Raw genomic sequence first — 23344 nt, 5'->3', positions numbered from 1 at the left:
TGGAAAAACATATCTTGTTATTATAAATTTGCTTTCATTTCTTCTATTATAGCTAAGACACTACATTGATTTTGAACAACTGTGTAGATAGTTTATATTCTTGATGATTTTCATTTCATGATAGAAAAGGAGAATAAATTTTTGTTATAAAAAGGGGCACTGAATCTGACAGGGTGAAGACCTGCCCATGGATTTTCCTACCATGCCAACCCTGATGCCCATTTTGGTAAATGGATGGAAGGCTTCAGTCTCCAGTCAGACTTTTATGCTTGGCTTCCATCCCACCCTCCTCACTGCCACCATATTCTAAAATGCCAATACGGTTGTCCCTTGAGTAGTGCTCAGGTTAAGGGCACTGAGTCCTGAGCAATGGAAAATCCACATGTAACTTACAGTTGACCCTCCATGTACCTGGTTCTGCACCCATGGAACCAACGAACCTTGGATCATACATAGTACTCCTGTAGTATTTATTGAAAAATATCCACATATAAGTGGACCTGTGCAATTCAGGCCTTTATTGTTCAAGGGTCAGCGGTACAGTGCTTCATCACCTAGGAAATGAGGCCCAGAGACCTTAGCTTATCTTTGGGGCTATGGGGTCAGCCCCTTTTCATCTCTTCACCCCTATTTCCCATTTGCTCTCTCATTGGCACCCTTCCCTGCAGCAGTTGCAAACGACACAACCTGCTCCCTCACCTCTGCTGGTCTACCCGCATGGAACCCATCCCTCCTTCACGTGACTGTCCCTCCTCCGCTCTTGGAGACTCAGTTCAGCATCACTGCTGCCCTCTACACTCAGTGGGCTCTCCTCTGGTCACGCACAGTTCCTCGTGTTCTTCTCTATCATGGTGCACATCACAGTAAAAAGTCAGTGTTGTAACTGCACAGCGATTTTGTCTTCCCTCATTAGACTAGAGAGCCCCTGTGAGTAGTGTCTAGCACAGTTGTGGGCACACATCCACTGCTCCATAAATGCTTAAGGCTGGAGAAAGGCTCTAGATAGAGGTGACTGAGTCACAGTGGAATAAATTCACTGCATTTTTCTAAGTGTCCAAGCCAACTCCAGCAACCATAAGTGCTATGATCTCTGATGAGTCAGTCTACTGCTGGTGGCAGGCTTTTCCCCCCTATCCTTTTTTCCCTTTTTTCCACAAGGAACCAACAGATGGGCTGTACACACTTTTCTGGAGAGAGCTGTTAGCATGTCTCCCTGGCTTCATGCCATCTGCTTCAACCAAAGTACAATATTCAAAAAAAAAAAAAAAAAGACAGCAAGGGTAATTAGGTATCATGTTTTGGAACTTGCAGGTCTCACTTGGTTTTCCTGAGGGGGGGGGTCCCAGCAATGGGGGCTTTCCCCAGACCTGTGAGCTAAGGCTTTCTGGCCACGTGGCATTGTGTGTCCCTGACGGGACATCTCAGTGGCAGGGCTGTGCTAGTATTAGACATGGAAAGCCGTTGCATGGCGGCCACTGCAGCCACTTAACAGCTTAGTAACTATTTATTCGCTAACATTCAACAGCAGAAGAAGGAGGTGCCAATGAGCATCTGTTTATGCCATGAAGTTCAGATCAATCATAAATCTCTCTCTGCAATGAAAGGAACCACCTGCATTACTGCCTTGCAGTTAGATTTTTTAAAGTGTTGAAAACTGCAATTTATAACCAGATGCTGCACCTGGGAATACCCTCATTATCTGGGGGGAAAAAACACTGAAAAGAAAAAGAAAACACTGAAAACAGAAGGATTTCTCCAACATATTACAGAACTTGTGTGGTACCTCTCATCTACATATGTCATTTGATGCATTTGTTCAAAAGTAGTCCTCCTGGGTGGCAAACACTGTCTCTGGAGATTCAGTGAAGAACAAGACAGTATTAAAAATAAATAAATAGATAAAATAAATCCTCACCCTAGTGGAGCTCACATTTTTTTGTGAAGCTGATCCTTCAACAAGTCTCTGGGGTGGCTGTTATCAATAGCTCTTTAATTGGGACTGCCTGGTGGTCCAGTGGCTAAGACTCTAGGCTCTCAATGCAGGGAACCTGGGTTCAATCCCTAATCAGGGAACTAAACCCCACCTGCCACACCTAAGATCTGGCACTGCCAAATAAATAAATAAATATTGAAATATATCTCTTTAATCTGCATACAAGGAACTGACAGCTTCCAGAGTGGAAGGTTTGATGTGGCTACCCAGAGTATGGGTAGAAGAGTCAGGATCCCTGGTGAGTGGGGCAGAGAACTTTTACTGAGGGCTTACTTATGTGAACACTGCCAGGTACTGTTTTAAATGTTTTACTACATGTGATTAATTCAGGAACAGCTCAATGAGATAGAATCATCATCCCCATTTTACAGATAAGTTCCCTGAGGCTCTGAAATTATATAGCTGAATGTCACATAGCTGGTTAGTAGAAGGGTCTGTATTTATAGAGTATACTCTCCAGCCCTTCAGGCCAGCTCTGCCATGTGCTCATAAGGTCAAAAACCTAAACCGTATTACATGCATTTTTTTAAAAGGGAACATCCCAAGAAGGAAAAAAAAAAAATAGGTAAAAACAAGACATATTTTCTTCTACTTTAGATGTCAGAGTAACAATAATACTAGCATTTTCTACACAAAGCATTTATAACATGCCAGCATTTTTCAGAAGCACTTGATTTTATTTCATTTAATTCTCATGATATTGTTGCAAGGTAAGTATTATTTTAAATTCAGTTATAAAAATGAAGAAACTCTGGCTCTGACTGGTTAAGTAATTTGCCCAGGAGTCTAAAGCTTATAGATAAATGGCTGAGCCAGGGCTCAAACTCAGCCTGTTCACTGCACTACACACCCCAGGTCATTTCCCACCTCCCTGGCACTGGCAGGGCAATTAGGGACAGCGAGATGGAGATTCAGCAGCTGCAGAGATTTTAAAGGCCAGTTCAGGGAAGAAAAAGGCAGACAGTTTAACACCAGCTGAAGCCCAGTATTGTTTCTCAGCAGAGCCTAAGTACAGTAAGAAAGCAAAAATATGCTAACTGAAATTAATTTTAGACTTACATTGTAAAAACTGAAATCTTGGAGGTAATCTATCATTTTTTTAAGCAGCTAAAGAAACAGAATCTGAATGGGTGGAGTGGTTTGTCCACAGTGTGCAACATGGCTGATCAAGTGGTAAGATTGTAAAATAGAGTTCTTTAAAGCCATAACCTGGCCCCGGCTGAGCAGAGGGCCCAGAGCAGTACAGGCAGGTTCTCAGGCATTTTAGTCGAGTGTAAGGGCCAGAACTGAATCCAGCCCCTCTTGCTTACAGAGAAAGGGGGTGGAGGCTGGGAGGGGCCACTGGGAGGACTCTTGACCCTGACACCTTCCTGGCTCATATCACATGTTTGCATGAGCCCCTCCTCCTGACCATCACCTCCATTCACACCTGCTCTGCTCCACAGTTTCTTCTGTTCGTACCCCTCATCCACCATTCCTAACAGATTATGTTGTTACTCATTTTCATGTTGTCCTTCTCCGCACTGGAAAGTAAGCTCTCTGTGGCCAGGGGTCTGTGTCTATTGTAGTCACTGACACAGACAGGACACCTCGAATAGGACCTGGCCCACAGTGCACACTCAGTGAACATTTATGGCATAAACATGCCTGAAAATGAGTAAATTTGGTGCCTAGAGGTCCCATCCTCTGTCCCAATATATCTTCATGAATCAAATGGGACAAAGCATGGTTATTCTGAATGCAAGGCTGACAGCCCAGGAAGATTGTCCATCTCTGATGGAAAACTATTATTCTTACTTAAAACGACAGATTCCATGACACTATTCCCAAGGACATTTTAATATCCATTTTAGGTAAGGAAAACTATTGCCACTGTTCCAGTATAGGTTTGGGTAAAACAGATTTGATTGGGAGGCTTAGCAATTAGAGACATTTCTAGGCTACCTATAGATTCTCAACTGTAAGTTATAGCTACCAATCTCTGCTGCTTCTAGAAGTGATCCTTCAGCTCAGGAGGAATAACTATTTCAGAACAGAGTATGAAATTTTAATTTTACTTTAAGTAACAATAAGGTTTATATCTGGTGGCAAGAATTTGTTTCTAACACTATATAATTAAAAGTAGTTATAGAAAAATACAAGAAATTGATATTTTAAAACATATCAACTCTGTCATTTATATAAATAAAGTAGAAAAAGAAAGATAAAGCCACATATTTCAAATATGTAGTTAAGGGAAAAAAGGTCTTTAAGAACTCCTGTATGCAAACAGCATAAATAATACCACTTATCTCTGCTCAATGAATTTGAGCAAATTCTGGGAGGTAGTGAAGGACAGGGAAGCCGGGCATACTGCAGTCCATGGGGTCATGAAGAGTCAGACACGACTGAACAAAACCAACAGCAAAATATCACCTTTGGCCATGTCCAGGTAGAACGGGCTGGCTTCACGGACTGCCTAATGCCATGGAAACAAGATGCCTCAGACCCCACCAATGTGCACCTGTAACACTGTTACTATCTGTATTTTTGCCCTGTTGTAAAAGAATATTTGGAAAATAGAACAAATACTCTCTAAGTCACTAAGCTCCACTGCAATTCACTGTCCACTGTCAGCAGAACTCCTAAGTGCTCCTCTTTGCATGGGGAACCTCCCCTTCCTTCGGCCTCCACCCCTTCTATCACTCAGACCTCAAGAGGTCGGTGGAGCATAGCTGCCCCTTCCCCACGCTCACCTTCCCCGCATCCAACTGAGCTGACAGTGCCAATCAGGATTTGCACTGATTCGCACAGCTGTATGTGCACTGAGCTCCCCAAAGCTATACATCTGGAATCTTGACCTTTCAGGTTCAAGACATGACTGGTTTCCAGCCTCCCACATACCAAAGCTTGGTAAGCATACTACTCCCTGCCCATGGCAGCTTCTCATTGTCACCTGAAGAGTCACAGGGAGAAAATGGTCGTCCCACAGGTGTCTGGCATAACCTGGCAGCTGGTTCAGTCAGCCTTTTCTTTTTCTTGGTGCATGGAGGTGGGAGGAAGGCGGAAGAGGGCTTACCTGAGGGTACAGCAGCAGTGCCAAAAGGTACAGAACCAAACATGTCTGCACTCGCTGGAAGTGTCTGAGATGAAGACGGGATAAAGGCATCACCTGGAGTTGCAGGAGTCTGTCAGACAGAGAGAGGCAGGAGGGTGTGAGGCTCCTGGGAGAGCCTTATTGCTGACCAGGAGGGGAGGCAGCAGGCCCAGAAGTTAAGTGGGGAGATGCTGCAGAAGCAAGCCCTGGTCCTGGCCACTTTTTGTGAACTGCAGACCATGCGCTGCTATGTATACAGAGCATAAAATGAGAAAATCAATACCTATCTCCAGAGCTGCTGAGAGGCTTCAATGAGATCATGCATTTAAATCACTTAGTACTATGCTGAAGCACAGAACAGGTGCTCAGCTAACACTGGCCAGCCTCACGACTATTTAGCTTGAGCCCATACCCTCTGGGGGTGTCTTCAGGCCCTCATATTATCCCATAATATCTGGCTTTCGTCCTTTAGAAGTTAATTCAAACTGACATACACTCACTCAGGACCTACTGTGCACCCAGCTCAAGGCTGTCACTGAATACATGGTTAATAAATAGGCGTTGGCTAAATAAATCAAGATTAGCAAGTGGAACAGAGACCCTTGGGTCCTTGTGCCTCCCAGAAGAATCCTGCCTGAACCTTCACTTGCAAAAAGAAGCAAATGTTCTCAAGAAGATGATAAAAATGATGCTAGAGCAGCTGCCAACTCTCGATCCTAGCCCATGCTGGAATTTCAGAAATGTCTCCTCCATGAGGTGGTGGATAAGGTGAGGGCTACTGAAATCAAAACTTGAGTACTTGTTTCTTTAAAGGTCCATGCCTTTCCAGAAAACTTTTGCCAACAGAGTACGCATATTTGATGACATAATGTCTTTATTTCTTTCCCCTTGGAATAGATTGGGGCAAGCAATTAATCCTGAAACCATGGCAATTAGACAAGGCCATTTTTAGATTAGCAGCTTGCAGGAGGCATAGCATTGTTCTGAGGATTATTAAATACCCATTTGGATGGTACTCAGGTTCAGGGCCAGAAACACAGCCACGAGCTGCTGCATTAAGCACGTTAGACCATAATCAATGCCATTTGCTTTCTTCCAGTGTGACCTTGGGTGAGTCACATGCCCTGTCTGGAACTTGGTGTGTTCATCTGTAAAATGAAGGTGCTAATAAGGCTAGAAGATCACTCCAGACTTTTCTAGCTCCATGGCCCCATGGTTCAGAAATGCAGCTGCCTTCCCTGGAAGTGGGGAGAGAAAGCCTCACTAGAACCAACCAGCCTCCCTGGAGATAGGAGCTGCTGGCCCCTCCTTCATGGCTGCTCTGGGTACCAGGTGTTGGAAGCAGGGCAACTGTGCTCAGATTCCCTGGCAGCAGCTGTGGGCAGCAGGCTTTCCTGCCATCTGTCCTCAGTGAGGTTACAGCCTTTTCTCTGGGAGGCGCAGCTTGCCAATGAACTGTAGCACCATCCCTGGGTTTGCGCTAAACGTGTGGTCCCCAGAGGGGCCGCCCCCTCCCAGCAGCTTCAGCGGGTGCAGCTGTGGCTGACTGCTCTCCACCCACCTCCGGGGAGTGGACTGGGCAGGAGCTGGAGGGGCTAGCCTGGCTCTTTGCCGTGGCTGCAGGATTGCCTCTGAATGCCTCCCATTCTCAAAGCACTGGGATTCTATTTTACTTCAGCTCCCTGTGAACTCCACCCTAGTGCAAGCAATGACTGAGATAGCATGGCTGAAACTACAGTTGGGAATCCGAAGCTTCCTGAGAAGCTCAGAGAAGCCGGCAAGCAAGTGGGAAGGGAGGAAGAAATGAAAAGAGGAAGAAAGGAAGGAAATAAGGGAATAAGACAGGAAAGAGCTGAAAGGTTCGGGGGAGAAGAGGCTTCCTTTACTGGGTTGACCACCCTGCTGTGCGGGTTCTGGGCAGGAGATGACAAATGTCTCATCTCATCTGCTGTCTTGTGGAGCTTCTCACCCATATTCCCAGGTGGACCTTGTACTCCTTGCAGGCAAGGACCATACCCTGCTCCTGTCTCTTTCCGCTGCCCAGCATAATGGCAAGCACCCCAGTGATAGTCTGTAATTGCTGACGCATGATTTCATTTATTTGTCAAAACAGAGCATGCATTATAATTCCTTTTTAAAAAAAAAAAAAAAAGCAGAGGAAACTGACATTTAGAATTGCTAGTTAGTATGCCCAAGTCACACAGCTGGAAGAGTCCGAGTTGAAATCCACCAGCAGCTTCTTTTACCCAAAGCCCATATATCTGTCACCATGAAACTGAAGAAGGAAAGGAAAGAGATGCAGGTCTCCAAACACAGTGCATACTTACAGGGGGAGAGGTTATATCAGGAGGGGTGGACATGTCCCCAAAAAGTTCTAATTGGGTCACAGCCTGAAAAGACAAAAGGATAATGATGTAACCACAAGGGGAGCTGATGCTGCTGGGCAATGCTTTAAAAACAGTATGATTTGAGGACATGTATTTCCCTTTTTCATCATGACTATATAAACAATAAACCCAGTTGGTCATTATGATACTTCTTGATCCCAAAGACAGCATCTCAGATGCAGCCAGAATCAGTTATTGTTTCAGTGTGCCTGGCTGTCTATCTGGGCTTAGTCAAGCAGATCTGGGCTTAGCCACCTTGCATAAGCAATAATAATACCATTTTACACATATTTACCATCCAGTGTCATCACTGTCTCTCTTCTCCAGGAGACAAAGGCAAGAGGTAATTTTATCATTTGCTTCTCTTTCCTGAGTATATCCGCATGTTACAAAGTGCTTTTCCTGTACCAAGTATAGCAAGTCACCACTTCACGGCCACTTCTCAGTAATTATCACTGACCCTGAAAGGTATGAACTGTCATCCCCATTTTTACAGATGAATAAACTGAGTTTCACAGAGGTCACCTCAAGACCACCTAGGCCAGGACTTGAATTTTCTGCATGTAGAGCAGGCAGTCAAATGACAGTCCTTGAAAGAATCCATCTTCAAGATAAAAAATACAGTTGGAGGAGGAGAAAATGTATCATTTAATACCAGGAAGGGTATCAAAAACAACCCAGTATATACACAATTAATCACTCTGAGGAGCTCTATCACTGTGGATACTGTATCAACTATATTCCCATCCATCATCCCTCAGTGTCTGAGCAAGGCCAGCCAGAGCAGTGGGAGAAGCCCTTTAAGATACACTCAGAAATTAATCAGTGTACACTTCCAGCTTCAGAGGCTGCAGGAGGTCTATGGCCGGGAGTCAAATAGCCTGACTTAAAGTATATAATCATGTTTTGTACAAATTTGTCCACTGCAAAAAACAAAACAACAACAACAAAAAAAAAAACAAAAAAACAACTTTCTGCTCATCTTCCAACTTTAAAGTGATAGTTTCTAATCAGGGGACTGAAAAACACCACTGGGAGAGTCTGTCCTGGCAGACAGGACTCCTGCCCTAGAAATATGTTTTAACCAGGCAAAGTGGGATCCCCAAGATTCACACAAAGAAAGGAACACTCTCCGCTACTGACAAACTTGTGAGCTCTAGGCCCAGGAAGAGTCCCATCCCTGGGGTTGCATCTGAGTTCTACCACTGACAATCTCTGCAGCTCCTCGGCGCCACTTTTCTCTTACCTGGACATTAGAGATGATAATATCTCCTTTGGAGATATATTGATTATATTACTAGAAGGACTCTGAAGTTTGGGTAAGCTTGGTGAAAAAGGCACAAAAGATTCTCTTTTTTTTTTTTTGCTGAAAAGCAAGCATCTTAGCCTGATAAACTCACTTTCAATCCTTCCTCTTCAGGTTTCAGATCAAATAAATCGTTCCTGGCACACAGTAGGGCCCTATACATGTTAATTTCTTTCACAACTACATAATTTTTGGGGACTCCAAAATCACTGCAGATGGTGACTGCAGCCATGAAATTAAAAGATGCTTACTTCTTGGGAGAAAAGTTATGATCAACCTAGACAGCATATTAAAAAGCAGAGACGTTACATTGCCAATAAAGGTCTGTCTAGTCAAGGCTATGGTTTTTCCAGTAGTCATGTATGGATATTAGAGTTGGACTATAAAGAAAGCTGAGTGCCAAAGAATTGATGCTTTTGAACTATGGTGTTGGAGAAGACTCTTGAGAGTCCCTTGGACTGCAAAGAGATCCAAACAGTCAATCCTAAAGGAAATCAGTCCTGAATATTCATTGGAAGGACTGATGCTGAAGCTGAAACTCCAATACTTTGGCCACCTGATGTGAAGAGCTGACTCATTTGAAAAGACCCTGATGCTGGGAAAGATTGAGGGTGGGAGGAGAAGGGGACGACAGAGGATGAGATGGTTGGATGGCATCACTGACTCAATGGACATGAGTTTGGGTAAACTCCAGGAGTTGGTGATGGACAGGGAAGCCTGGTGTGCTGCAGCCCATGGTGTCACAAAGAGTTGGACATGACTGAGTGACTGAACTGAACTACATAATATGCTGGTACACACTGGACAACTGTAAGGTGTTAGGCCCTGTGCTCGGTGCTAGGAACATAATTAGGAGGAATGTCAATTTTCAGCCTTCAGGGAGCTTATAGTCTAGTGGGGACAATCCTCAGATATAATAATAAACGTTTGCTTGTCTTTGGGAAGGCTTATTTAGCATGTGAGCAATAGTTTATATTATTTGGTGAAACAGTGCCAACCCTTAGGCTCTCTCCCAAACCCACAGAAGGGATAATTCTATTTAATGCGTTCAAAGGAGGTTTCTGGGCTTCTTGGCCCTTGAAGCTCAGTGCTTTGCAAATGGCCCATGACTGTTTTCAGTGGTAGGAAAATATTAAAATGAAGTTAATAATTAAGTTGCACAAGTTACATTTCAAATGTGGTGAACTCGTGGCACACTTTTACTAACATCATAAATATAATTTATTGGCTAATTTTCTCCTTAAGCACAACTTTTAAAATAACCTTCATTCTTGAGCTACAGACTCTCCTCTTGCCAGATGATTTCCATTCAAGGATTAAACGAGAAAAAACATGCAGAGGCATAAAACATAGATTGTTATTTCATTCCATTGGATTTGCTGCTTAAATAGAACCTTGAGTTAATTAAATTTTATAGAAAAAGGGGATTCTTAGGCCATAAAATTAAAAATAATTCTAATAACAGTATATGATTGAGGATCTGGAATAATATCTATTTTCACAGCCCCTCTCCCCCTTGTTAACCCTGGTTCTTTTATTTGTAACTTAAGAAGCCATGTTCCATCTGATAATATTGTCGTAATTAATCATTTTAACAGCCTCATGAGAATAGAACTAACCATTCACATTTGTAGAGCACTTCATAGTTTATAACGTATTTTCCAACACATTACTGTAACATTGGATGCTCCCTGAACTGTGTGAAGTTGGCAGCACAGGAATCTCTCCCACTATCTCTGGTTTGCAGATGAGCTAATAGAGGCCTGAAGTTAAGGTGACTTACCTCTGATTGGTCAGCTAAAAACAGCTGGGCTTGACCCATAGACCAAGCAGCACTTTGTTTATCCTTGTGTCCCTTTACCCAGCCCTACTTAGCCATCCTTCATGGTGGAAGCCCAGCCCCATAATATTCTCTAACCAGAAGCCAGGGTTCTTACAAGTCCTGCCATGATTCATGTCCCTCTGAAGAAGTCATCTCCAAGGTCAACCCAAGACTCCTCCTTGCCTTCCCCTTCCTGGCCCTTCAGACATCTTCAGGTAAAGATGTGGTTGTTGATGGCAGATTCTGCCCCTTCTCTAGGTCCTGGGCATAAGCTGCCAAAGCCAGTGAAAAGGATGAGGAGATGCTTGGCTATTGGAGCTCCTCAGTATCTCAATCAGGCCTGTCCCCTCCCAAGCCACTCTCTGTTATGAATCCGTGATGCTTTTCCAATAGCATCTGGAATGCCCTATAGCTGCTGTTTCATAATTAGTCCCCTGGTCCTTCTTTCCACTAAACCTTTGCAAGTAGACTCCTAGACCCCTCCTGCAGAGAAACTCTGAAAGCACCACTGAAGAAGGCAGAGGTGTCCATGACTGACCAGAGTACACATTTACATAGACCCACTCCCTCAGCTTCGGCACTAGGTGCTCCTTCCTTTAGGGCAAGCATGTAGTCCCTACTGTACATCGGCTACTGTGCCGAAAGCAGGGGACACAGGGATGCATACGGCATCTTCCCCCACTGAGTCTCATGAGCTGCCTGTGCTATGGGAAGACAGACCTGTAGACACAGTGAGGACCACGTTCCTAGAGAAGCACCAGGGGTCACGAAAGGAGGGGGCCACCTCAGGGCCTTGGCACATGCTCCTCCTCTGACCAGAACACTCAGACCTTTCCCCCACTGCCTTTCCTACCGATCTTTCGAGACACAAACTAGACACCTTTATTTCTTCCTGGGAAGTATTTTCTAACTCAATTTGTACCCCATCCCACTGCCCCAAAACAGCTTACGTGAGACCCTTAGACGGATTGTCAGCCTTGGATCCCCAGTGGCTCAGTTGGTAAAGAATATGCCTGTAACGCGAGAGATCTGGGTTTGATTCCTGGGTTGGGAAAATCCCCTGGAGGAAGGCATGGCAACCCACTCCAGTATTCTTGCCTGGAGAATCCCCATGGACAGAGGAGCCTGGAATGTCTCAGTCCATGGGGCTGCAAAGAGTCAGACACGACTGAGCGACTAGCCACACACACTCAAGGGAAAAGCATGGATGCCTGGTCCCCACCCCTTGAGGTTCTTAATTAGTTGGTTTGAGGTAGTTTAGTAACTCAAAGTTTAAAATTTTTTCTGATGATTCTAATTTGCAGCCCAGGTTGAGAACTCTTGTTCTGCAGACTTCCCAAACACATGTACTCAGGAGTGACAACATTCACTCACCAATGTATTAACCAATCTGAATAAACACTGGCTGCAAACCAGCACCTCTATTCCAGGTGATGGGGACCAAATAGCAGTCTTATCTCCATAGGTGCTGCTGCTGCTGCTGCTAAGTCGCTTCAGTCATGTCCGACTCTGTGTGACCTCATTGACGGCAGCCCACCAGGCTCCCCCATCCCTGGGATTCTCCAGGCAAGAACACTGGAATGGGTTGCCATTTCCTTCTCCAATGCAGGAAAGTGAAAAGTGAAAGTGAAGTCGCTCAGTTGTGTCCGACTCTTCCCAACCCCATGGACTGCAGCCTACCAGGCTCCTCCATCCATGGGATTTTCCAGGCAAGAGTACTGGGGTGGGGTGCCATTGCCTCCCCTCTCCCTCACCCACACTGGTTTTTATCTCCATAGGTGCACTGAGCAGCTCCTGTTCAGTGCTGAATCTCCACTATAATATGTTACACTCCACTCCACTAGGCAATCCTACCCTAGCCTTCTCTACCAATCCCATCTGCCCTCTCCTATGCTATGCAATACCACACTGTGTTACACTTTGAGCTCCCTGAGGATAAGGGTTGTATCCTCCTCTCCACTGCATCTCTAGCAACTATTAGAATCCCTGGGACACATTAGGAGATTGAAAAATGTTTGCTGAATGAAATGAAGGGGTGTCATTTCCTCTCCAACACACACTGTTTCTCTCTCTCTCTCTCTCTCTCTCTCACACACACACACACTCTCCTACTTTTTGCCCTCACCGCGGGGCCCACCAGGAGTCTCTGAACATCAGCACAGGCCGGCACCAGAGCAGAGCACTGAGGAGAGTGAGGCTGAACAGAGCGGATAAGAATGACCAGAACAACCCTCACATCACAAGACCATGGAGCCCTTACCTTTGTTGCCTCAAAAATCTCGTCAAAGTCCATCGGCAGGTTTCTGTTCTGTAACCACAAGGCATGACTTATGAGCATGAAATGAGTGATGGGACAATGACGTGAAACCCTTAACCAGGCTGGACCCTCTTGCGCTTACCGGGGTGGCTGCGGCAAACCGCTCGTCAAAATCCTCAAACGCACGGCCGTTCTGAAAGCGTAAGGGATGATGAATGAGGATGAAGTGAATGACACACAAATGACATGGATTTATGTGTTTAATGATGACATTATCTATGGTTTACACTCTTATGGTCACAGGAGGCGGGAGTGGTTGCCAATGTGCTGTGAAAACCCTGGAATATGTTCCCAGCATAAACTGATGATAAAACACGTGCCTGGCTAGGAAATACAAGCCATAGGGAGTTTGTAATTTTAAAGTCCATCTTCCTGAAATTACAGACCTGACCCAGCCAGTCTCAATGGTGACAGCAGATAAGAGCATGATGTTTACCCTTGAGATTTTTGTTTTAAAAGTGTTATCATGTGCTTTAGCCAAACTTGACCTTTGGGGCAATATGTGGACAGCTGGTTTTGTAAGTGCCTTTTCTGCCTGAACTGCTTCTGTCCGCCTGGCAAACTCAAAGCTCACCCAGTTCCTCAAACCCAGCTGAAAGGCCATCTCTTCTGTGAAGATTTCTTTGGTCCCCTGAGCTGAAATCCATCCTCTGTGAGCAACAGCATATCACCTGTACCCGTTAAACAGTGATCTTCCTGAAACAGGGACCACAATGTGTTTGTTCCTGCATCCCCAGCAGGTCATGGGGGATCTGCCCCGTGGCAGTGCTCGAAAAAAATACATATGAATGAATAAATGATTTTAAAAATAGGCAGCAGCTGACCAAATCTAATCATTTTGTTAATTTTGTACTTTGTTGTTTATAATTGCTGAGAGCTTTGCTACACCACTCCATAATACCGCTGCCTCAGCATCCCCTTTGTGTGGCCAAGCGGCCTGCAGGAGCCTTGAACTGACACCAGCTTCTCCAGTGAAGTAGGTCCTGGATAACAGCCCACAGAGTCATAAGTCAGTGTCAGTTCCTGATCTGACCATCCTAACAGCTCTTACGGCTACACTCTCCCCAGCCTCCCAGGGCTTTGCCTTATGGACCCTTAGATAAGATTCCTTAGACACTTACCAAGACCCTGCTCTTTTTGGTTTGAAATGACCAATCTGGCCTCAGACCAGGAACGCTAAAGCACTCTACCCTGGAGCTTTAATAAAGGCAAGTGCCCCAGACCCTGCCTTGCTCTCTCTGCCTGCTTCCTCCCTTCACCTCTGCATATGGCTCTTCTTCCAGGACCTGCACCAATAAACTCCTCTATTTCAACTCCCTGGTGGTCTTCTGTTGAACCCTGGCTTACCATCTGATACCCCAGAGCTTTATTTAAAGAATGTTAATTGAACAAAGTCACAACATTAATATATATTGTAGGCAATGCGCATAATATCTCCATATATACACAATGACCATGTTTTTATGCTTGGGATGAATTCCAAGCAGTGTAACAGTAGTCTAAGTCTGATAATATTGACATTAACTTGGAATGATTATGCTTGAACAGAAATACTTGCACTGTTCCCTAATTTTCAGGAGAGCTTCCTGCTAGCCATGGAGGAGTGGAGGAACCATCAGCCATGAACTCTTCCACTCCGTCTGTAGCAAATGTGACTGTACATCAGTCAGCCCCAGTTACAGGGTCACAGAGAAGGGCAACACACATGCCCGTGCCCACCACGGCAGAGCCTTCAAGCCAAACCAGCAGCAAGTTCTGTCATCAACCACCTGCTCCTACTAGGCGCTGGCTCGCCAGGATTCAACAGTGGCCGAGAGAAGACGAGGAAGGATCAGGTTGGATAATGGCAGAAATAACAGTAACAACAATTATTATTTGGCTAGAGACGGGGAGACAGTGTTACCCTATAACCTCTGGTGTGGCCTGAAAGGTTAAGGTTATGTTGCTACCTCCTTCATAAATTCCCACACTTCCTGGGATTTATGGCATAGCCCCTACCAGCTAGCTCTGGGTCATAACTTTTAATAAAAACATTTTTTAGTGTCCAAAATCTCATTACATCTGTCCAATATAAAAAAGCAAATGGCTTCAGAGCATGATGGATGAATTAAATAAATTTGAAAAACAGCCGGTGGTAGAGTCTCATAAAACCCCCACCATATAATGAAAACATGTGAGGCTAGCCAGCACTGGTGTGAGACTGTCACTTTGCTGGTGACAGAAGAGGGGGTCTCTGATGAGGGGTGGGGCCAGGGTGTGAGGAGGCCATTTCTGTAAATCCAGATGGAGACTGGTCCAGACGTGGGTGTAAATGTGCCTTTTTGGAGTCACACAGATATGGACTGAATCCTGACTGTGCCCCGTGCTGGCTGTGTGACCCTGGACAAGTCGTGAAGCCTAGGTTTTCTCAGTGGGATGACAGTGATAACATCATCTTAGGGTTATGGAGAGGATTAACCGAGATGTGTGTGCAGTGCTTTGTTTGCTGTTTGGCACACAGAGACACTTAATAAATCATAGCTATTATTAGGATCCTCTCAATCAATTTCTTTTAGCTCACTTCTGCAATGCACAGGCACCCATCTTTTAATATTAAGAAACTATTACTCTATGATATTGGGGAAAAGGAGAAGTAAAAATATCTTGTGGAAAGCCCCTCTTTAGAAACCAGCCCACTTCAGAACATGGACTAGGTCCTGTGTAAAAGGATGCCAAACACTTCCTGCTCTTAGTTCTGAATGTCCAGTCCACTCTTGAGCCCATCTTTTCCCTCTTTTCTCTCTTATTGACACAGTCTTGCTGGGAGCATCTTCCCATCCATACCCTTTGTACCTGGCATATATAGTTAGTCCTGTTTTGATACTAGCTCAGTCATTTCTTGGACTTCCTTCCTCCTGCCCGGGACAGCCTTAAGGAATACTCAGGGCACTTCACCCAGCCATCAGAAGACTCTTCCAGTCTCTGCATTTTTCTCTCAGTTGACTCTTAAGGGGGGGAACCTGGAATCCATTCCCTAGTCTCCCTGCATCCCCAGGTCCTGCTTTACGCACATTCTCTATTAGGGCTTTTGTCCATTTACCTTCAAGTCTTGTTCTCCCCTTATTAGATACACTCCTCACACTTACTATCATAGCATGCACGCAGCTTTGTACTCTGCTCTTAAAATCTCAATATGGCAATCTAGTCTACTCACAACTTCCATTTCTGGTGAAGGTTTAAAAGAAGAGATTCTCTTCTGTTGTTTCAATACAGTTCTAGCCCAAAGCATCATTAAGACACTGGAATAAAGCTTCCACATGAAGTTTACTTTCCCACAATCTATCTCGAGCAGTGGGACACTATTGTCCCATAACTGAGTAGGGTAACTCTTAAGACGGAGAAGGCAATGGCACCCCACTCCAGTACTCTTGCCTGAAAAATCCCATGGGTGTAAGAAGATCAGATTCATGTTACTCTTACAGCAAAAGTGAATGGATAAAGAAGTTGTGGTACATGCATACAATGGAATATTACTCAGCCATAAAAAGGAATAACACTGAGTCATTTGTAGAGATGTGAATGAATCTACAGACTGTCATACCGAGTAAAGTAAGTCAGAAGGAGAAAAACAAATATTGTATTATTAATGCACATACGTGGAATCTAGAAAAATGGTAGAGATGATCTTATGTGCAAAGATGTATGCACAACAAGGGGGAAAGGGGATGGAGGGAGGCACTGGGAGGTTGGGACTGATATATTTATACTACTATATATAAAATAGGTAACTAAGGAAAACCTACTGTATAGCACAGGGAACTCAATGTTCCAACATAAATGGAAAGGAAATCCAAAAATGAGGGGATAGACATATACATAGAGTTGGTTCACTTTGTTGTACAATAGAAACTAACATAAGATTGTAAAGCAACTGTACTCCAATAAAAATTATTTTTTTAAAATGGTCTTACCAATTAAAAGAATATGAGTGGATGAGATGGGACTTGGGATGAACACATCAAAAAGGATGACAACTTATTTATAGCTGCCAAATCAGAAACCTGCAGTGGTTCTCACCCCTGGCTGCACAATGTAATCCTCTAGGGGAGATTTTCCACAGCTACACATACTTGGGCCTCGCCAGCTGAGATTTGGATTCTGTTGGTCTGGGGTGAGGTCCTGGCATTGGTAGGTTCTAAAAGCTCCCCAGGTGAGTCTAATAGGAAGCCAGACTTGTGAAGCACTGTGCTGGGGAATGAACTCTCTGTAGGAATAATTAGTGAAAGTCCTACTGGGAAAAATGAAGACATCTTGATTGATTACATAATTGATTAATGAATTTCTCCAGCAAACATTCACTGGGTGCTTTCCACACGCTGTGTTCTGACTTGGCGTTGGAGATACAAAGATGACTGATACATGGGCCATGCTTTCCTAAAGTTCAGAGCAGAGCCAGGATATATCATCATTCTAGCGTGGAAGGTGGGACAGGAGTGGGACAGGGAGCTCACAACGCATCAAGATCTCAATTCAGACAGAACCTAAGCCAGCGCTGCAAAAGAATGAATTCAATTATCCATTTAGAAGGCTCAGGAGAAATGGATTAACTTAAGTGATCTGTAAGTGCACCAAGGTGGACACCATTAACGCACCTAGTGATTCCAAGCATTTGAATTGCATGCCTTTCCCTGGTGAGTGATTTAACCATGAAGACAACATGCTAATGAAGACTAATTCCCTCTGGGGTATCTAGGAGTTTATGCTCTCTATTGCCTTTAGCCAAGAGTAAACAGCCACTTTCCTACTTCTTGGCAGAGAAACTCTGTTTGGCACCTGACGAACAAAGTAGGGGGTGGATTTGAGATGGGGAGTAGAAAATGTGAAGTTAACGAATGATTTTTCTCATGAGCACCCCTGTCCAACAGAACTTTCTGTGATGATGGAAAGTCCTACACCTGTACTTCCAATTTGGTAGCCAGTGGCTGCACATGGCTATTAAGCACTTCAAATGTGGCCTGTATGACTAATAAATTGCATTTTAAGTTTTATTTATTTTTAATTAGCTTCACTGTAAATAGCCACATGTGACCAGTGGCTACTGTATTGGACATCAAAGCTCTAGATAATAGACATTAAGAAGAAAAAAAAAAACTTCAGCTGCCTGATTTAGGTACTTTCTAAATACCAGATATATTCCTTCCTTATATAGTCTCTTCTATTCCTTTAAAGAATATCCTACCTTTGTGTTGATGAGAAAGGTTCTACGGGAGCACTGAATTCTTTGCTATGTCTAGATAGCCATGAATCAAATTCAGTTTGCAAAAACCACAGCCTTCTTCTGGATGTAAGTTTTGTCATTGCCTGGGCTAAGCCAGAGCCAAATATTGGTGTTTTTTTTTTTTTTTTTTTTTAAAGGAGGTTAACAACTTTAACCTTAAAAGTTAGAAACTTTTAATGAACTTCAGGTGGAAATCCATGGAGCCTTATCATCATTCGAACAGAATGGAACTCTCTTTAACGGCCAGAATGTCCCAGCCTACTGAGATCTGGGGCTCTGTGATTTTGTGAGACTGAATGTCTTGTTCTAATGGAGTATTTGGTACTGCTTTGTGGCTCTGTCCTTGTAGTGATTGAGAAGTTGGCTCTACTCAAATCTGGGCTGTATTTCAGCAGTTAACGGCTCTCCTTCTGCCAATTAACATTTTAGGAGGGCCCCAAGGTTGTCTAGACAGCTAGAGGGTGGAGGGAAGTGCTTAGATCTTATAATGAGAGTTACATCTTCCCTTGAAGTGCACCCAAGTGTAATATATCTGCTAATCCCTGGGACAATGAAATATTTATATCCAACTTTCTAAAAATGAAGTTGGTTTAAAATGGCCCTCATTTCTCTCCATTTTTTAATTGTTGTAAGAACACAACATGAGATCTATCTTCTTAACAAATTTTCAAGTGTACGATACAGTATTATTAGGGGCACAATCTCTAGGAGTTAATCTTGCACAACAAACTTAATACCAATTAAACAGCATCTCCCCGTTTCCCCTTCCCTAACCTCTGGCAACGACCATTCTTTTCTCTGCTTATATGTGTTTGACTACTATGGACCTCATATAAGCAGTATCTTGCAGTATTTGCTTCTTTGTGTTTGGTTTATCTCGTGCAGCATAATGTCCTCAAGGTTCAGCCAAGTTGTTACGTAAGCAAGGACAGACTTCTTTTTCAAGACTATATAATATTCCGCCACATGTATATACCACATTTTCTTTATCCATTCATGTGTCAATAGATATGTATGTTGAAAAGGCCTTTCTTAACATGCAAGAAGACAGTCAGGATGCTGACTAGAGGTAGAAGGAATTTGCTGGTGCTTTATTCAGGGGCATGTAAGAGAAAGGTAGACTTCTTTCATGAAGATTAGGGCACTACGTTGACCAAACTAGGCTAATGTGAATGAACAGGGGCATCTGTGGCTACGGACCCTAAATCTGGAGTCTTGAACTTTCCAACTTTAATCTCAGGCCAAGGAAACCAATGTGCATGCTTTTAAAGTGAGAAACTTCATGATTTTAGGAGGGACAGGCCAGGGGCACTGGGAAGACAAATGTTAGAAACAGTGGCTGTCACAAGACATGGGAGTAAATGTCCACGGACAGATGAGTGGGTTAAGAAGACATGGTACATTTACATAATGGAATATTACTCAGCCATAAAAAGAATAATGCCATTTTCAGCAACATGGATGGACCTAGAGATTATCATATCATATAATATCACTTACACGTGGAATCTAAGAAAGTACCCAAATGAACTTATTTACCAAACAGAAACTGACTCATAGACTTTGAAAACCAACTTATGGTTACCAAAGGGGAAAGTGGGAGGTAAGGGATGAACTAGCAGTTTGTGAGTAGTATATACACACTACTATGTATAAAATAATCCCAACAAAGACCTACTGTATAGAGGAGGAACGCTACTTAATATTCTGTAATAACTTAAATGGGAAAAGAATCTGAAAAAGTGTAGACATATGTATGCGTATAACTGATTCACTTTGCTGTACACCTGAAACGAATCCAACACTGTAAATAGACTATACTCCAAAAACAGCTTTCAGTTTGACCATCTACTTCATCATTGATATATCCTTGGATGAATTCCTTCCTTACTCTGAGCCTCAGTTTTCTCCCCAGAGAAAATAGGGAAAATACTGCTTATAACATGCAATTGCTGAGAAGGTTTACACACATGAAAAGAATTAGCACAGCACGTGACAGAGTAACATCTCAAAGGATGTCAGTTCCCTTCCCAAAAGTACAGAGAGGGAAGGACAGTGGGAGGGAGGAAGAGAGGAGGAGGGGGAAGAAGGGAGGAGGAAGAGATGGCAGGGGAAGAGGAGAAAGAGTGGGGGGAGAGAGGAAAGGAAGAGAGAGAAGAGGAGGAAAGAAAGGAAGGGAAGAAGAAAGGAAAGCCACGGGGTTATATGCTTGGTACGTGACTGTGGGCAGGTTCCAGGCTACGGCAAAATTTGGGAAACACTAGTCCAGGGAAGGAACAGAGTCACTCGGAAGAGAGGCTAAAGGTGTGACATAATTGTCACACGGCAGACACTGGTCACGGCGGGTTCCTGCTCCCACACATTTTACCCAAAGCTTAACACTGGCAAGGCTGGAGCACAGTGAAGTCCATCAGCCACATCATTCACTCCATCTACCCCATACCCTTCTTTTCTCCACTGCCTTTCTTAATTTCAGACCTCCAGTGGGCGATTCTATGCTTTCAGGCCCATATCTTCTAAAACACATCCCTTATTTTCTTGAAAAATACACTTAAAGATGGGATTGGAGGTGCAATTTGCAGGCTGAAAATTGTGCTAAGATACTAAGCGCTAAGTCTGACCTAAGGAAATGAGAGTGCCCAGAGTCTGGGGTGATGGCGGTGGTGACAGTGACGTCTGTCCTAACCCGTCCCTCAGCCCCTCCATATCTATTTATTGAGCGATTATGCTAAGATACAATCCTTGCCCTTAGAAGAAGACAGGCAATGATCATACGATTGGTGTCAGAAATGAGACAATTTACATGAAGCTTGTAATACATAGTTCAGAGTAACGACATGATTCATGCCAGTGGTTACTACCACTGGTAACTGATCCCACTGTGGTGGGTCAGACATTTTGAGACAGTGGCATCTGTAGTGCTGGGGGTTTTAATAGTTTCGATACTATTGTCATGAGGCAGTGACTATAAAGAGATGATGGTATAGTTGTTAATATGGTGATAGCTCCAGATGTGGCAGTGTTGGGAACTGAGAATAAATGCTGAAAACACCAGCCTACCACGGAGCTTCTCTAGAAGCCCTGGAGATGACTTTATGCTCTGATACTCATGGAAGCTTCCTGGGCTCTAGATCCTGGCCCCAACCCATGACCTCATTCCGAAGCTCTGACGAGTGACGGTGAGGATTTTAGAATATAGAGCCCCTTCCTTGCTGCGGCTCCTCTGTGGGGTGAGGGGCAGGCTGCAAGATGGCTTGGCTACTCTGCTGGCTGTCAACAGAATAAACACACCTGCCCAGGTCTAAACGTACAGTGACAACGAGACACCATCTCGTCGGAGATGGTAAGGGAAATCATCTCCTGAAGCTTATAATTATTTGTTTTTCATTCTCTCTTTCTTGATCTCACCTCCTTAAAAAAAATCTATTATTCTAGTTCCACATTCGTAAAAACTCAAAGGATTTTTCAAAAACTCCTAACAAGATTTGGCGCTAGTTCAGTACTTTGAAAAGGGGTGAATGAGAATCACAGAAAAGTGAAATCGGCTCCTGTCAGTGGGATGACAGGCTCTCAGCACACTCCTGGGGAGGAGGGCAGGGGGATGCTCAGGCAGGCAGGCAGCTCCTTCTCCGTGGCTGTGTCTCTCTTAGAGAGGCTACTCCCGCGGTCCAGATGGCACCCAAACGGTAACGAGAAATATTGGATGGAGCTGAAACCAGGCAAGAGCAGCAGAGGCTCAGGCTGAAGGCAGAGCAAATCGGAGGAAATCACAAATGGAGAGATGTCACAGCAGAGGAAAAAATAGTCACGGGGGCTTGCTTTGCCTGCTGCTCTGACAGCCGTTCCCTGCACAATGTTTTTTCCTTTTCTTCTCTGGAAGAATGCAGATTTTACATCTTAGGCATTCATTTCATAATTAATAAACCGTTCCTGAATGCATACGCGGAGGAAGGCACTGGGCCAATCTTGTGAGGACTGGAATGCTGTCCCTTCTCTGAGCTGCAACCGTCAAGTGAGGGAAATGGGAGGAAGCCCGTTCGGGTCAGAGCATGAGGAGTGTGATGACAGGGGCACCGCACGGAGGACTCTCACAGCCCATGGACCATTTCACTGCTGCAGGGCTGAAGCCAACTCCTCTGTAAATGACCAAAACAAGAATTCCGTTTCCATGCGGTTGGAATTTGACTAGTTTACCCATCTCTTGAATCTTCTTTATCGTAGAATTAGGGAACTATCTACCTTCTAAGACAGGACTTCCCTAAATAAGATTTGAGGTAACAGCTTAGTGAGCAAAGTGCCTGAGACACAGCAAGATCTCCACTGTGCTGTGCTTAGTTGCTCAGCCGTGTCCAGCTCTTTGTGACCCCATGGACTGCAGCCCACCAGGCTCCTATGTCCACTGGGATTCTCCAGGCAAGAATACTGGAGTGAGTTTCCATGCCTTCCTCCAGGGGATCTTCCCTCCCCAGGGACTGAACTCAGGTCTTCCACATTGCAGGTGGATTCTTTACTCACTGAGCCACCAGGGAAGCCCAAGATCTCCATCAGTGGGTTAAACATTAAGTCAACAATACAATGCAGTATCCTTGCAGAGTATGATGGTATTTTGTGGCATTTTGGACAGTTCTTTGAATTGCAGGATTGCAGGGAAGTAGAACTAGAAGAGGCTATAAACATCTCCAACCCAACTCAACCCTATCTGTTGTTCAGATGAAGAAACTGAGGTCTTAAAGATTTTCAAAATCATGATAATGTTAGCGGCAGAGCTGGGATGAAATCCCAAGTTCCCAACTCCTAGTCTAGTTCCTTAATTTCCATCACAACTCCTCTCATGGGTGAACAAACTAAGAGGAGACAAGAAGTCAGAGCAGAGAAACCTGGCTCACAATTTACAACAAGGAAACTAAGGCCCTAAGGAGCTTGCTCATATGTGAGACAGTGAGGAGAATGACTCCTTCATAGAGCTCTGAGTATCAAGGGAGGTGATGTTCACCAATAAACTAGACTTGGAAGGCAGCCTACAGGTTGGAGTCAGAGGAAATTTACAAGAGCATTATCTATAATTGTCTCAGATTGATTGTCCAGCCTATAAATAGTTTGTAACTCTGTCTCACGATTTCCCTTGCTCTCTTAACAGGTCTCTCAGTATATTATATTTCTTACTCTCTCAGGCACTGGTATAAGCC

General features: G+C 44.1%; 1 protein-coding gene across 2 annotated transcripts in view; it reads right to left on the bottom strand.

Moving 5' to 3' along the window:
* The window catches only part of DAB1 (DAB adaptor protein 1), a 295796-nt gene that overhangs the window by 7608 nt on the left and 264844 nt on the right, over positions 1 to 23344 (bottom strand). For both annotated transcript variants that reach the window (XM_068965481.1, XM_068965482.1), the window contains exons 9-10: positions 7397 to 7459; positions 5052 to 5160 (exon numbers count right to left, since the gene is read on the bottom strand). In XM_068965481.1, the coding sequence (XP_068821582.1) occupies positions 5052 to 5160; positions 7397 to 7459 (172 nt within the window). The remainder of the gene's footprint in view (positions 1 to 5051; positions 5161 to 7396; positions 7460 to 23344) is intronic.

This window comes from Capricornis sumatraensis, chromosome 2 (assembly GCF_032405125.1).
Source record: "Capricornis sumatraensis isolate serow.1 chromosome 2, serow.2, whole genome shotgun sequence".
In the NCBI taxonomy this organism is placed as follows: domain Eukaryota; kingdom Metazoa; phylum Chordata; class Mammalia; order Artiodactyla; family Bovidae; genus Capricornis; species Capricornis sumatraensis.
This window is presented reverse-complemented; position numbering and strand designations above follow the sequence as displayed.